Source organism: Panthera uncia, chromosome X (genome assembly GCF_023721935.1).
Source record: "Panthera uncia isolate 11264 chromosome X, Puncia_PCG_1.0, whole genome shotgun sequence".
NCBI lineage: Eukaryota > Metazoa > Chordata > Mammalia > Carnivora > Felidae > Panthera > Panthera uncia.
The window spans coordinates 67,709,043-67,723,590 of record NC_064817.1 but is presented as its reverse complement, the minus strand read 5'-3'; the positions used below and the strand labels follow the sequence as shown (position 1 = coordinate 67,723,590).

The 14,548-nt window shown below is 33.4% G+C and overlaps 1 protein-coding gene across 1 annotated transcript in view; it reads right to left on the bottom strand.

Annotated features, from left to right (window-relative positions):
* The window catches only part of POF1B (POF1B actin binding protein), a 108,719-nt gene that overhangs the window by 59,305 nt on the left and 34,866 nt on the right, over positions 1 to 14,548 (bottom strand). Inside the window, exons 4-5 of the mRNA XM_049644025.1 lie at positions 13,660 to 13,761; positions 8,886 to 9,068 (exon numbers count right to left, since the gene is read on the bottom strand). Coding sequence (XP_049499982.1) covers positions 8,886 to 9,068; positions 13,660 to 13,761 — 285 coding nt within the window. The remainder of the gene's footprint in view (positions 1 to 8,885; positions 9,069 to 13,659; positions 13,762 to 14,548) is intronic.

Genomic DNA, 14,548 nt, shown 5'->3' with positions numbered 1-14,548 from the left:
AGAAGTTTTTGTCCTGGTTCCAGTCTGGGGTTTTGTTTCCTATGTGTAGTCTATGAGATTCCAGGAGTGGAATTTTCTTGCTAGCATCTACATTAGATATATTTTGATATTTAAAGATCATACTTTTGACCATATTTACAAAGTTCATTGGTAGTTATTATAAAGCCGCTGAAGATAGTAGACATGCAATAGTTATGGATTTCAGCTGAGCCATCTATATTTTCTTGTCTGGTGTCCCTCAAGCTTAATGGCACACATTTGTGAGAATGCTGCTTAGGACTAAGGATAGTTTGTGATCAAGGGATAAATCACAATCCAGCAGTACAGGGTGTTGGCTTAATTAAGTTTATTTCCACTGAGTAACTGACCTAAGTGTATACATTTTTGGCCTATTTAGAAGGGTTGCTTAGCAGATTATAAAGTGCTTAAAACGCCATGTTATATAAAAGTGATTATACATAAAGGCCTAACCCTCTAAAAGGTCATGAACATATTAAATAGCAAGTTCTGTTGTGGTTAGACTTTATTGAGTAGTAACTTTGCTACATGATAATGGAAAATATCACTGAATAAAAGGTTTCAACATATAGATTATTATCTTGCAAAGCTCATAATGATATAGTGACATTTATAGATAAATAATGTTACTGCTTCATTAATTTTGCTTTGATTTGGAACATTTAATAGCTGTCAGACTGATTGAAGCCCTAGTTAATCCTGGGGAAATTAACCCTTATGGAATTTCATGCTTTTTAGGTAAAACATCATTTAGCTAATAAGGTAAAAAATATAATTGGTCTCTTCTTATCTTGTACCACAAGAAGAAATCATAGCAGAATACAAAGTGTCAGAATTTTAGGTTTTGAAAACCCTCACTTCTATTTTAATCTCCATAGGTACTTTAATAAAGAAAAGTTGCATTATACAGTACCTGGTACATAGAACATTTTCAATAAATGTTGACACTGAATTGAAATGTATTATACAAAAATCGCAATTCTAAACTGAAGACTTTACTCATAACAACAGTTCTGTACTTGAAATAAAGGCCTAATTTAATTTTCTACGTAACTAAACCTAGGCAGCAAAATGTTACAATGAGAAAGAATGGAAATTGGAGCCAAAAATGGAGATCCCACTTCCTAGTTGAAGGTTAAGTATATTGCTTACCTCTATGAACTTCAACTATAAAATGTAAATAATTTATTACCTATTTGATAAAGTTACTGGAGATATCACATTTTTTTGGTAAATTGTTAAGCTATCATATAAATTAGTGGTTTTATTTAACCTAAGGCAAATGGACAATTGGCTATTCAAATAGTGATAGAAGGAATGGAAGACAATTGTAAATTTTCTATAAAAATCTCAACTGCCTGAGAGTAGAAACACAGTCTTTATATCTTTATTTAATTCCACCATCTAGCGTAGTACCTGAGTATTGCAGATGCTAATTAAACATTTGTTACAAGGTAAGTAGTGAGAAAGTTGTAATAAAAGTTGTAATTGGGGCTAAATGTTAAATATAATAGATGGAAAAGCACTATATGGAAGAGGTGCTTTAACACCTTGAGTGAAACCTAATCAAAGTTGTCCTCATTCCTCATTGGGTGTGTGTGTGTGTGTGAATTTTGACATTATGTTATAAAATAAGATGATTTTTCCACTCCCAACCAAGTGAAAAAAGGTAGGTTGTTTGGATTGTCATGTTAGAATGAATACAGGTGATTGAATTTGTAACATTTTGTGAAAGCTTAGATTATTCTTTCTGACTAGAAAAAAATGTATAATATTTTCCTACAATACAAGTGACTATCAAGAATTCATAAAACTTTTTCTCATAATGGACACTTTTCACTAATCATGTTTCCCCTTTTCTTCCCCTATGGTTTCAAGAAAGCTCAAAGTAACCCAGTTTTACTAGTGACATGGAACTCTGTGGCCTGTTTTTCTGTGTACTCTCTTTTCCTTCTGGTGTTATTACTCCATTATATTTACACTGCCCCTGACATCTATTTGTAGTCTATTACCTCTTATTCTCTTGAGCTACTCAAAATCCTTTTTTTTAAGTTTATTTATTTTGAGAGAGAGAGAGAGAGAGAGAGAGAGAGCATGAGCCGGGGAGAGAAAGAGAGAAAAGGAGGGAAAGAATCCCTGGCAGGCTCCCATGGAGCCCGACATGGGGGTCGATCTCACAAACCATGAAATCATGACCTGAACTGAAATCAAGAATAGGACATTCAACACAAGGAGTCACCCAGGTGCCCCCAAATTCTTTTATTCCTTTTTGTAATGAAGTGGGATATATACAAACGAAATTAAATTAATTTTTTAAGGTTTTATTTATTTAAGTGATCTCTACACCCAACATGGGGCTTGAACTCACAACCCTGAGATCAAGGTTCGGATGCTCTACCGTCTGAGCCAGACAGGTGCCCCTCAAAGAAATTGATTTCAAATGACCATGTATTTTTTAATGCATAACTTCTTGGTAACACCTTTGTCACCACATTTTTCTCTTTTCCACTTCTCTGTCATTTCTATATTCCACCATTCTTTAGTATATAATTTATTCAAGGAATAGAACCACATTTTTATGTAAGGTAAGCCATTGAAGGAACTTACTATGCATATGCAGTAGCTCTTTTAATGCAATTTATCTTATATTCTAACTTTTTTTCTTAAACCAAAGTCTAAAATCTATACCCACAAGCCACATTCAGGATTTAAAAGATCTCAGTGGCATGATTCTTTTCACTCATTCAGCACACATTTAGTGAGAACTTACTAAACACTGTCCTAAGGTACACTTCTAAGTGCTACTGGAAAATATACATACATAAGATACTATCTTCTCTCTCAAGGGCTTTATGGTCTTTTAGAAGAGCTAAGACATGTACCTAAATAAGTTTAATGTAAGGAATGTGTTGACCAATTAGTAAGGGCTATAAAGAGAGTCACAGATCAAATACTAAGGGAGTTATAAGAAGGACACCTAACCTTCAGCTCTATGGGGGGGGGGTATAAATAGGAAGAATCTTCAGACTATGACAACTGATTAGGTTTGGAGTGGCAAAGGAAAGGGAAAGTAAAAAATAATGCTGAATTCTAACCTTTGTTATTAGGGCACTGAAGATATTAGTATAAATAGGGGACATAGAATGAAAAGCTATTATGTGGTCAGTTGAAGGTGACTGTGGGACAGCCAAGTAGAGATGCAACTAGTCCATTAAAAATGATGAACTAGAGCAGAGGAGAAAAGTTTTGGGAGTTGTCTATGTAAAGATAATCATGTGCAGTTGTCCATGTAAATATTGCAGAAGTCAAGATTTTATATCATATAGTCAAGCGAGAGAGGGTAAAGAAAAGAGAAGGAAGCCAAGGACACGTTCTTGGAGAAGATCACCTGATGAAAGAACAAAGTGTGGTCCCCCGGACCAGGAGTTTTAGGGTAATCAGGGAACTTAGAAATGCAAATTATCCAGTTCCAGCAGTCTCTATTTAAGCACACCCTCCAACTGATTGTGGTACACAATAAAATGTGAGTTCCAGTAGCCATTCTCAGTAGAGGGTAAAAACTACATGCAGAGAGGGAGAGAACAGCAATGGAACACAGAGCATGAAGAGGGTGGGAAAGATAAGGATTAGATTTTGAAGACTCTGGCAGAAAGTTAATTAGAATTAATTGAAATGAATTTCTAGCAACAGAGGGGGTCCAGCAAGACAGAGACAATCTGTTCTAGACTAAATTGGCCTAGTTTGTGGACTTTCTCTAGATCACAAAAGTCAAAATCTAGGGGCAGAGAAAATGGATGGTAGTCTACCCAAAAGTAAGGGATCAGTAAAATGAGGACAGTAATCAGAGAAGGCAACATAAATTTTAAGGGTTTCTAGCAAAAGCATTGTTGGATGAAAATGGAGTCCAGTCTGGCTTGGAACTGAGGACTGGAGACCTTGATGAGGGTGAAGTTTAGCAGGAATGAGAGTGTAGAAGATGTAGTAAAAAAGTGATGATAAGAAAAACAGACATTAAATAGTTTCATGTGATGAGGTTCAAAGAGTGGCCAAAATCTGTGAGGGCTGAAGATGTACTGGAAATGAAGAAATTGAGGGTGATAAAGAAACATGAGGACAGAATGTGGGAAATATCACTGATATGAGCGATGAAGTTTTCATTAATGATTCCAGGGCAGGGGTTAGCAGGAAGTGGACAGAAGATTGTAAGTGTACCAATGAAGCTGTCAAAATATGGGGAGAGTAATGAGGCCAGTAGATAGTGACAATTAAAGCCAAGAGGTATGCTGTATATATAGTTTGCAGGGTTTTAGAGAAAGGAGGTGGCTGATCAAAAATCCCAGAACACAAGAGTGTATAAAATTGTATTGAGAAAAGAATTAGCAATAGATATATAAAAAACAAAACAAAGAAAAAAATAGGGAATTATTAACAACAAAAAATAGTTGTGTTGATAAAGAAGCAAAATAGTACACAAATTGGTTCTGCAGTAAATAATATTTTCATAGCATTAAGAAACACTGAATACTGTTTTAGCCAGAAAATGGGGATTTAACTATATTAGGATGATGGAAGGGATGGAAACAGATGGATAGGGGATTAATAGAACTAAATCCTTATGTATCAGAATTATCAACAGATAATATACAACATTGTTACATCACGCAATAGCATAGGAATTTGCATATTATTTAGCTGTACGGAGGTAAATATGAAAAGAAAAAGCTAAAATTTGAACTTCTGGAACAAGTTTTGGACAGGGAATTGCTATAATATGCCTTTTAGTACTATTTGAACTTCTAAGCTGTATACATGTTTGATTAAAAAATAAAAACTATTTTTTGAAAGAGCAAATAAGTAACAATTCTTGTTCACCACAAAACAAAGAGTACAAAAGGGAACCAGTGCAGGAGGTAGCAGGAGACAGATAAGGGTGGAGTTTGGAAAAGATGGGTCCAGAATAAATATGTATTGAATTTTTGGAAGGGATAAGCAGGGGGTAGAGGTTTGTGCAAAAGAAAATTCATTTTCAATTCACTTATTTGATGAAGAAAACAAAACATACAAAGAGGGACTTAAGCTACATTTTAGTGAGAGACAAAACAGGAAAAACTGCTGAGTTTATTGAGCTAAGGAGCCTAGAGATTCCATCATTAGTGAATGACATGTCAAATAAACATTGTAGCAAGCTTCCTGTATAATTGCCAGAAAAAGCACCTGACATTAAGATTTGTACTGTCTTGATGCTGACAAAAATTGAATTTTCAAGTAATGGGAGAAAGGCATCACAATTTGGAGTATTTTCATTGACAATAGCAATATCCAAGTGAGGGAATGGAAGGAAAAATAAAATAAGATAAAAAACACTGAGGGAGGCAAACCATAAGAGACTCTTAAATATAGAGGACAAGCTGAGGGTTGCTAGAGGGGAGGTGGGTAGGGGGATGGGCTCAATGGGTGATGGGCATTAAGAGGGCACTTGTTGGGATGCGCACTGGGTATTATATGTAAGAGATGAATCACTGGGTTCTACTCCTGACACCAATACTACACTGTATGTTAACTAACTTGAATTTAAATTAAAAAAAAAGTAATCACCATAAAAAAATCATCATTACATAAGCACTGGGCATTATATGTAAGTGATGAATTGCTAAATTCTACTCCTAAGACTAATATTACACTATATGTTAACTAGCTGGAATTTAAATAAAAACTTGAAACAAACGAACAAAATCATCTTAAAAATGTAAAAAAATGAAAATGAAAATATTACAGTGGGAACCAATTTCTTCTATTGATGTTTTGACAGATTTGGAGCCTGGCATTGGGGAACAAAGAAGATACAGAATCAAACATTTATTTCAGCATCTGCTATATACTTGACTCTAAGCTGAGTACATTATATATTTTATTGTATCTAATACAATAAATGGGGAAATTGAGTTCTAGTTAAGTCAATTATCTTAGTCTAGTTAGGTCAGTTACCTAAGATCATGCAGCCCAGCAGAGGCAGCTTTTATAAACTAAAATAATTGAATTGAAAGTCTTTGTTCTTTTCACATTCTTATGCTACCTCCAAGTTACAATTTAATTCTAAACACAAACTAAAAATGCGCCAACCTTTAGTTTTAAGAAAGTCCAACCTATATCTGCTTTATAACTCATTAAAGAGACTCTTCCACACATATGGACGAGACATTTAAAAATCAAGGAGCCTAGATGGAAGAACTCATTTTCTTCTCTCCTTTGTTTATGGGATCTGTACAACCAGATTATCCCATCTTCACTCTGACCAGGGGTGGATCCAATCCTATGAAATCCATACAAGTGAAATTACTAGCTCTATGCTTCCCAGGGCACTATCTTGTTTTCAGCAGCACTGCAACTTTTTCCTCAAAAATATTGAAAAGTCAGAAAAATTTAACCTATACAAAAAACCTTCGGTCTTTAACAAAATTACATCAGAATCTCAAACCAAAGTATACATAATAAAACAGAAACTAATATATAAGCAATCTAACCCTTCCCATTTTCTAAATAGACAGTATCTAGTCTAGTCAAATGTACTATTAGTCGTACTAAGCTAGTAAAAGGATATCATAGTATCACCACTGACACTAGACAAGATTTTTAATCCTGTGGTATTCTTCCCCATCTCTGATACTTATCCCTCACTTTATTCCTACTGTTATTATTATAGTTTAAGTTTTACACTTGAAATAGCTTCTAATAATCTCTGCAAATCTTTTTCCTTGGCATTTTTCATGTTGTAGACTTTATAGTTTATAAAGCACTTTCAACATATGTTTTTATTTAGACTTTATATCCTCAACCCTATGAGGTCGACATTACTACCTGAACTTTTGTGGATGAGGATGTTTCTGAGAGATTTAGTATTTATTAAAAACACACAGTTTGAAAAGTACAAAGCCTGGGGCTGGAACCCAGGTCTTCCTTCTCTGAAGCTAGTCCACTTTCTGTTATGTCACCAATACCTCTCTACTGGCAGGCTCTTAATCCAGTGCTCTATTCACATTTCCACTATTGATAAAGAACTCTCTTCTCTGTATGAATTCTGACTCCACCACATACTAGCTGTGCAAAACTTTGCAAGTAACTTAACCTCTCTGAACCTCAGTTTCCTTACCAAATAAGGGTAACAGTAAGGGCAATAAGGGCAACAATAACACCTTCCTCAACTGATCATTGTGAGAAGAAAATTAATCAATATGCCAATCTATCTTGTATAAAATTTGCTAGGATTAACCTCATAAGGCATATGTATCAATATTTTCCTACTTAATACCCTTCACTTACTCTCCATTGCCTACCAAATAAAGTACAAGTTTTTAAACTTAACATCCAAGGACCTCATGATCTGGCCTTAATGTACCATTTTAACACTATACTCTAGTACTCCTCATTTCATGTTTTCCTTTCAATACAAAATGAATCACTGACATTTCCTGAAACCCAAGGTACTTTCCCAAATCTATGACTTTTTTTCATGTAATTCCCTATTCTCAGGATGTCATCTCCATGCCACATCACAATACCACATATTGAAATTCTCACTTTTCAAAGTCCACGTCAGTTCCTATCTCCTCAATAAAGCTTTCCTTGATCTGCCAGCAGAAATTAATTTCTTTTCTCTTCTATTCCCAAAGCACATTGCCTGTTCCTCTTTTATGACAGACAACACATTGCTTTGCATCATGTTTTATGTGTTTGCCACTTTCCCCTATTAGACGGTAAGCACCTATAAGAAATGTGACAATGTTTTACCCAGTTGTGTATTTCTCATAGTACTTGGCATGAAGATTTAATGTTTATGAATAATAATTACTACTAAAAACCAATAATTACTATTTGTTAAGTACTTACCATTAGCACTCAACTATGGTAAGTGCTTAACATGTAAAATATAATTTGTTTTTACAAACAAATTTTTACAATAACCCTATAAGAAGGGATCAATAGGGGCGCATGGGTGGCTCGGTCAGTTAAGCAACCGACTTCAGCTCAGGTCATGATCTCGCAGTTCGTGTGTTCGAGTCCTGCATGGGGCTCTGTGCTGACAGTTCATAACCTGGAGCCTGCTTTGGATTCTGTGTCTCCCTTTCTCTGCCCCTCCCCCACTCACACTCTGTCTCTCTCTCCATCAAAAATAAATAAACATTAAAAAAATTTTAAAAAAAGAAGTGATCAATAAATCTCTACTCTATGTTGAGGAAACCAAAGCAAAGCAAAGTATTAGATTGAACTGTATGAAATTGTTTCTATTTGATCAACATTGACCTATAAAAATGACAATTTCAAATGATTTCACATAATAAAATGTTTTTAATCATTATTGCTAATCCATTTAATGTAAGAAGTTCAAGACCATCTGAACCATATTTTAGAGTAATCCTAGACCACAATATTTCCATACATGATATTCAAAGAAAAGATACTTTTGGGCTTTTTTTAGTTTGGAAAAATATGAATTTTGAATTTTTATGGTTATTTTTTCCAATATGACCAAAGTAGATAAAATTATTTCCAATTCATTACTCATTTAAATACTATACCTCATGAAAATATTTAATATTGCACAACTGTAGAACCAATTTTAGAACTGAGGATCAGCTAGAAATCAGGTATTCATTTTTCAGTTTATAACTTCCTTCATAGATTTCATGCATTAATAGACCTGAATTATTTTGTCTTCTGAGAGGAAATAGAAAATTTTTTTTAAATATGCCATAAACAAAACACAAATACCCCAATATTTTGATGAAAATTCAATGTGAGTGGCTATAAAGTGGTGTGAGAAGGGTTTAAGAGAGTTATTTCAGTTTTATAAGCAAATCAGTTGATCTTACCTGGTCACGTATATGGCTTAATCCACCATGGTACAACTCATTTCCAGTGTTTGTAGAAATTGAATCAGTTCCCGTGATGATTTGGATTTGTTGGCTAGAATGGGATTGTTGGCACTGTGGAGAGTGGATGATCTGGGGCTGTTGGACAATGTGATGATGGCATTGAACCTGTGGATAGCACTCCTAAAAAAACATATACATGCCAAAATAGCAACTGAGAATAAAAATTACTAATCAAGAAAACCCACTGAATCCTTTTTTTAAAATTTAATGTGTTCTTTCACAAGATAATTCAAGTCCTAGGGTATATAGTTTTAATATGTGATATATTGTTTTTTAAAATTATTTAATTGGGAGAAAATGTATTGAATTCTATTTTGTTTGATCAGGTGGCAGTGACCATCCAAATACTTACTTAAATTGGCCAGGGAATTGCATGTTCTGATTAAATTAATATTCCAGCTATACTTAACACTAAAACTATAATGAATATTAATATTAACTATTCTTTGATAATTCACCAGGCATTTCAGGATCTAATTTCATAATAATATGATCATACTGAAGATTTAGATGTAAATAAAATTAGAAAATAATATAATGTAGTGATTTTCAATTTCAGGAAGCATATTAGAATCACAGAGGGGCAGGCAAAATTCTTATGCTTATGAAAATCAAGCATGAATTAAGAAAAAAGCTTGGAAAACAGTGACTGAAGCTCCAGATCCGGAAAACGGGTATTCTAACTCTGATTCTACCACTTACTCTGTGATCTTGGGAAACTGTGTATGCAATCTTTATGAGCCTCAATTTCCTCATTTGCAAGTGTTGAGATAATATGTGTCTCATTGGACTGCTATGAGGAGTAAATGAACTGATGTTTATAAAGTGCCTAGTACAATGTAGGTGGATAATAAATATTTATTATTATTATTATTATATTATTTCTTTATCATTGTCATCTTCAACTTAATCATCATCCACCCCACAAATTTTTCAGGTAGAAAAAAATCACTGAGGTCCAGAGAAGTAAGATGATTTACTTGTAATGCCACAACTAATTCATGGAAAAATTGAGATTAGAACTCATGATTTCTAGTTCAGAGTTCTTTCAAAATATAAGGTTGAATTTTTACTGTCCTCAAAATAGTCTAGAGTTGTTTTTAAACTATATCTTTGCTATCTGCTTGGGTTTTTTTTGTTGTTGTTGTTTTGTTTTTGTTTTTTTTCTGAGAAAGTATAGAGCCCAGAGTAAGAAAGGATATCTGGTTGTTTCAGTTTTGTGGATTTTAGGCATACTTGCATTTCCTATATTATTTTGTTATTATTCTACTTTAATAACAGTCATCTGAAAACCAGTTTTCAAAGAAAAACTCTATTTTGAATCATAATGCTACATTAATGCACATGCATTTACTTTGAAAGTATAAATTCAATGCTCTATTTCCTTTTGACAGTGGAAAGCTGACCTGCATTAATATAGTAAACCACTTCAAATTTTATGTTTTTTATGTGGAACAATTTTCAAATTATATTAAATTAAAAAAGCAAGATGCACAAGAATCAATATACTTTGCTACCTTTTGTATAACATTTTAAAATAAACATATGTGTATATTTACAAATATACATAACTGCTTTTAAGTGCATAGAGCAAACTCTTTTAAGGGTGACTGCCCCTGGCAAGAGGAACTGAGAGACAAGGGGGTTAGGATAGAGAGGCTTTTTTTTTTCACTGTGTACATTTTTTATTCTCTTTTTACACTGTTTTTGTACCTTTTTATACTTTTTATTTTTGAAAATTTTAACATGTATACAAATTATCTTTTTTATGTGTACAAAAATTATTTTTAAAGAAAGAAAAATACATAGAGAAACATATTTTACAAATAGAAATTACTTTCGTAGTCGTTGGTAATAAAGGTCACAGAATCATTTCATAGAATCATTTTCTCTAGGATCTTTTCAAGCGCAACTCACTTTATAAATATGCTAGCACTAAGATCTCTACAGTTTAGAAGTCAGGCTATGTACTATCAGCCATTTCTGTACAAATTGTATGGGTGAATGTATTATCTATTCTTTTATGTTATAAAATATCTTCATACATTGTATTAGAATAAAGTCACTGTGACAGTCTGAGAAAAACTTCACCCAGTGGGAAACTTATACACTACTGAAATAGAATTCATCCTGAAAACAAAATTAATGTGTTCCTTAAAAAGCAAGTTAGGAAACACTTTGAAGGACACATCAATACAGAACAATAAACAAAGCAAAACTCATTTTTCAATCATCTTCCTTTCTTAATATATCAGTTGACTCTTGAATAGAATGCTGACAGTCCCTCCATCTGGGTTGTCTTGTGGTTTCCCTGAGCCTGTCTGGCCTCTGAACCACTCATTAGTATCATTGAAGTCTTAGACGACTTTCAGTTTTCAATTCTCATACCTGACTACTAATGTTATTGTTCTAAAACAAGATATTCATACATTACTCATACTTTTGAAGTGTACCACAAGGTGAATTTTTAATGTACAAAATCTCAAACATTTCTGATTTATCATGTTTTGTCATCTTTGATAGAGGAAAAAATACACAGAGTACAATTCATATGAACTGGATAATTATCTTGTAACTGGTACCAATTTACCACCCTTCCATGACAAAGATCTCTTTTTTGGTCAGGTCTCATCTCCTAAGAACTAGTGCTATTTGAACTAGTCTCATGTAATATTAAACCATTTCATCCAAACTCTGGCTTTATCCAGCTTGTCTTACATCTCTATCCAGCATCTCTATCACTGAGGAAACTCAACTAGGTCAAAAAGTTGTAGTTTGTTCCATATGTATGGTTCCTTTTACCTTGGGAAGTCTGCCATGGCAGTTCCAAAACTCCCAAGTCATTTAAGTCATTACTAAAAAAATGGGCATAAAAAAGTTAATATTCAAATTGATAATAAGTAATAGTAGTGTTCTTTCAAAGGAGTTCTTTAATTGTTCCAGATTTATAGCAATAATAATGTACAGGATATTCAATCTTTTCCTCTAAGAACCAAGACTTAGAAAATCTTTATTCTTTTTGAGAAAAGAAATTAGAAGGAACCTGAGATGATGCATCTCAAACATTTCTTATTATGTAAAATGTGTCAAACTTATTGTTTTGTCAGTCCAGTTGGACAAAGGAGAGATGTTATAAATTTATAGCTTGAGGAAAGTGACCCTTGAAGAGCTGACACATTTGATGAAATTTTTCTATTTGGTATCATAATATCCAGAAATATTCTGCTGTTCTTCTGAAAGATAGGCGTTCAATACATACTATACCATACCCTCTAATAAATCCAATTTTCCAAGCAGACCAAAGTCTTAAAGGTTTGGATGTTTATGATTCTGACAGTTTACACTATTTTATTTTTAATGAGCATCAAATATGTAAAAATGTATTAATTCCTATGAATCTGGTAACAAGTGCCCATAAATACTTATAAAAAGAAGATGTGTTCTCATGCCAAGAGAATTAAAAAGAATTTAGTATACTTTAATGTTTAATTTGTATATGAGAAAAATGATTTTGTGATAAAAATTTATTTGATATTATTTCACTGCCTGTTGTAGGTTAAATTGTGCTGCTCCCACAAAAAGCATATGTTAGTCTTAACCCTTATACCTCAGAAAGTGACTTTGTTTAGAAACAGATTTTTTTAATGAAATAAGACCTTTATAGAATTAAGAAGTTAACACAAAGTCATTTGCATGGCTCCTAATCAAATATGACTGGTATCATCATAATAAGGGACAATCTGTACACAAAGACAGACATGCACAGACAGAAGATGATATGACAACATACAGGGAGGATGCCATGTGAAGATGGAAGATTAAAGTTGTGCATCTACAAACCAAGGAATGCCTAAAGTCACAAGAATCTAGGAGATAGGCATAGAAGAGCTCCTTACCTAAAGGCTACAGAGGGACCATGGCCTTGCCAAAACCATGATTTCATACTTCTGGTCCCAGAACTATGAGACAATGAATTTTTGTTGTTTTAAGCCATCAGACTGTGGTACTTTGTTACAGCAGCCCTAAGAAATTGATACACTGTTCTAGTTCAAGCATGTCCAATAAACAAGTCCCAGGCTTTGTCTGGACTGGACATGCTTTGTATCCACTGAGAAGATCAATGTGAAACCTCTGCTGGTTACAGTAACAGCTCTGCTTGAAGGACTGGTAGCTCTATATGCCATGAAACTACCATTGCCCTGCTAGTTTTAAATGTTATATACTTGGTCTCTCAGCCAAATTTAATTAAAATTTTAAAATGTGACTTGAACTTTAGTTTTCTAGACTTTTACAGTATTTTACATATCTGCTCATACATATTTTTCATTTGTTCATTGAAAATTCACTTTGTATTAAATGAATTAAGACAAAGTTATAATGTTTTAAATTATAATTTTTGTGAGAGCAGTTTGAAAGAAACATACAAAGGATTGGGGTATCTGTATTAAATTCAGATTCTACCACTAATTTTCTATGTGGCTTGATATATTTTTACCTGAGTTTCCCTTTCAGTAAAATAGGGACAATAATACTTCACATGAGAAAATGAATATGAAAGTGTTAAGGATGATCTGAAGGGCTGTAGACATAATAAGGTATTATGACTCATAGTGGTCTTGCTTAGCACTTGACAATTGTCATTTTAACTCTATTAAAATACTCATGATTCAAAAGTATACAGTTAATAAGCTTTAAAACAGATTTTACATACCTGATCCATATTTAGCTTCTTTACTTTTCTTATTGTTTTTTCATAAATAACATTGTTTCCTGGGAATAAATGGCCTCCTTTTAGGAATGGAGAAAGTGGTTCCTATAAAGACAGTAATGACTGTGTTTTGTTTTGAAAGGTACCTTTTCAGAGAAACCTTAAGCAAATATCTAGTATCTAATAAAATCTGACTTAGTAGCAGACTTTAGGAGAGTGGAATGACATCCCAATAAAGTTTTGAGAGATGGAAGGAAAAACCATAAAGATAGTCTATTTTCTCAAATAGAGCTATCTGGATTCTCTTACTACATTTTAGGCTTAACAGTGTTTTAAGAGAAATTGGAAGGAGGTGAGAAAAATATTTTTTTTCTGTTTCTGAGACAAGATATAATGAGTTTCCTCTGAAGTAGACAGGCCTGAGGTCAACTTCATTTAAGTTGAGTTCACTGCCAAGTTTCTTTCTATGCAAAAGTATTATTGGAGAAATGCAAAACAAACAATTCACTACTGAGCTGCAAAGTAGGTAGACCTATATTAAAGATTTTTTTCCCAGAATTTAGCTTCAGTGATTTTGAAGTGTACAATTCTTACTTGTGATTATAATCAAAGCTAAATCTCTCTGTATAACATATGTTTTGAATACCAAGAACAGAGTAGAGGCTTTAAGAGCACTGTATCCCCATATAATCAACTAAGTTAATGCAGGATTATCCAAGCATTTAAAAGATGTCAGCCAATGAAATAAAGGCTGATGACAGGTCCAAAATCTGAAAGAAACCAAGGAAGGAGTAGTAAGAATAAGACCAAGAGTTTTTTTTTTTTTTCCAATATATGAAATTTATTGTCAAATTGGTTTCCATACAACACCCAGTGCTCATCCCAAAAGGTG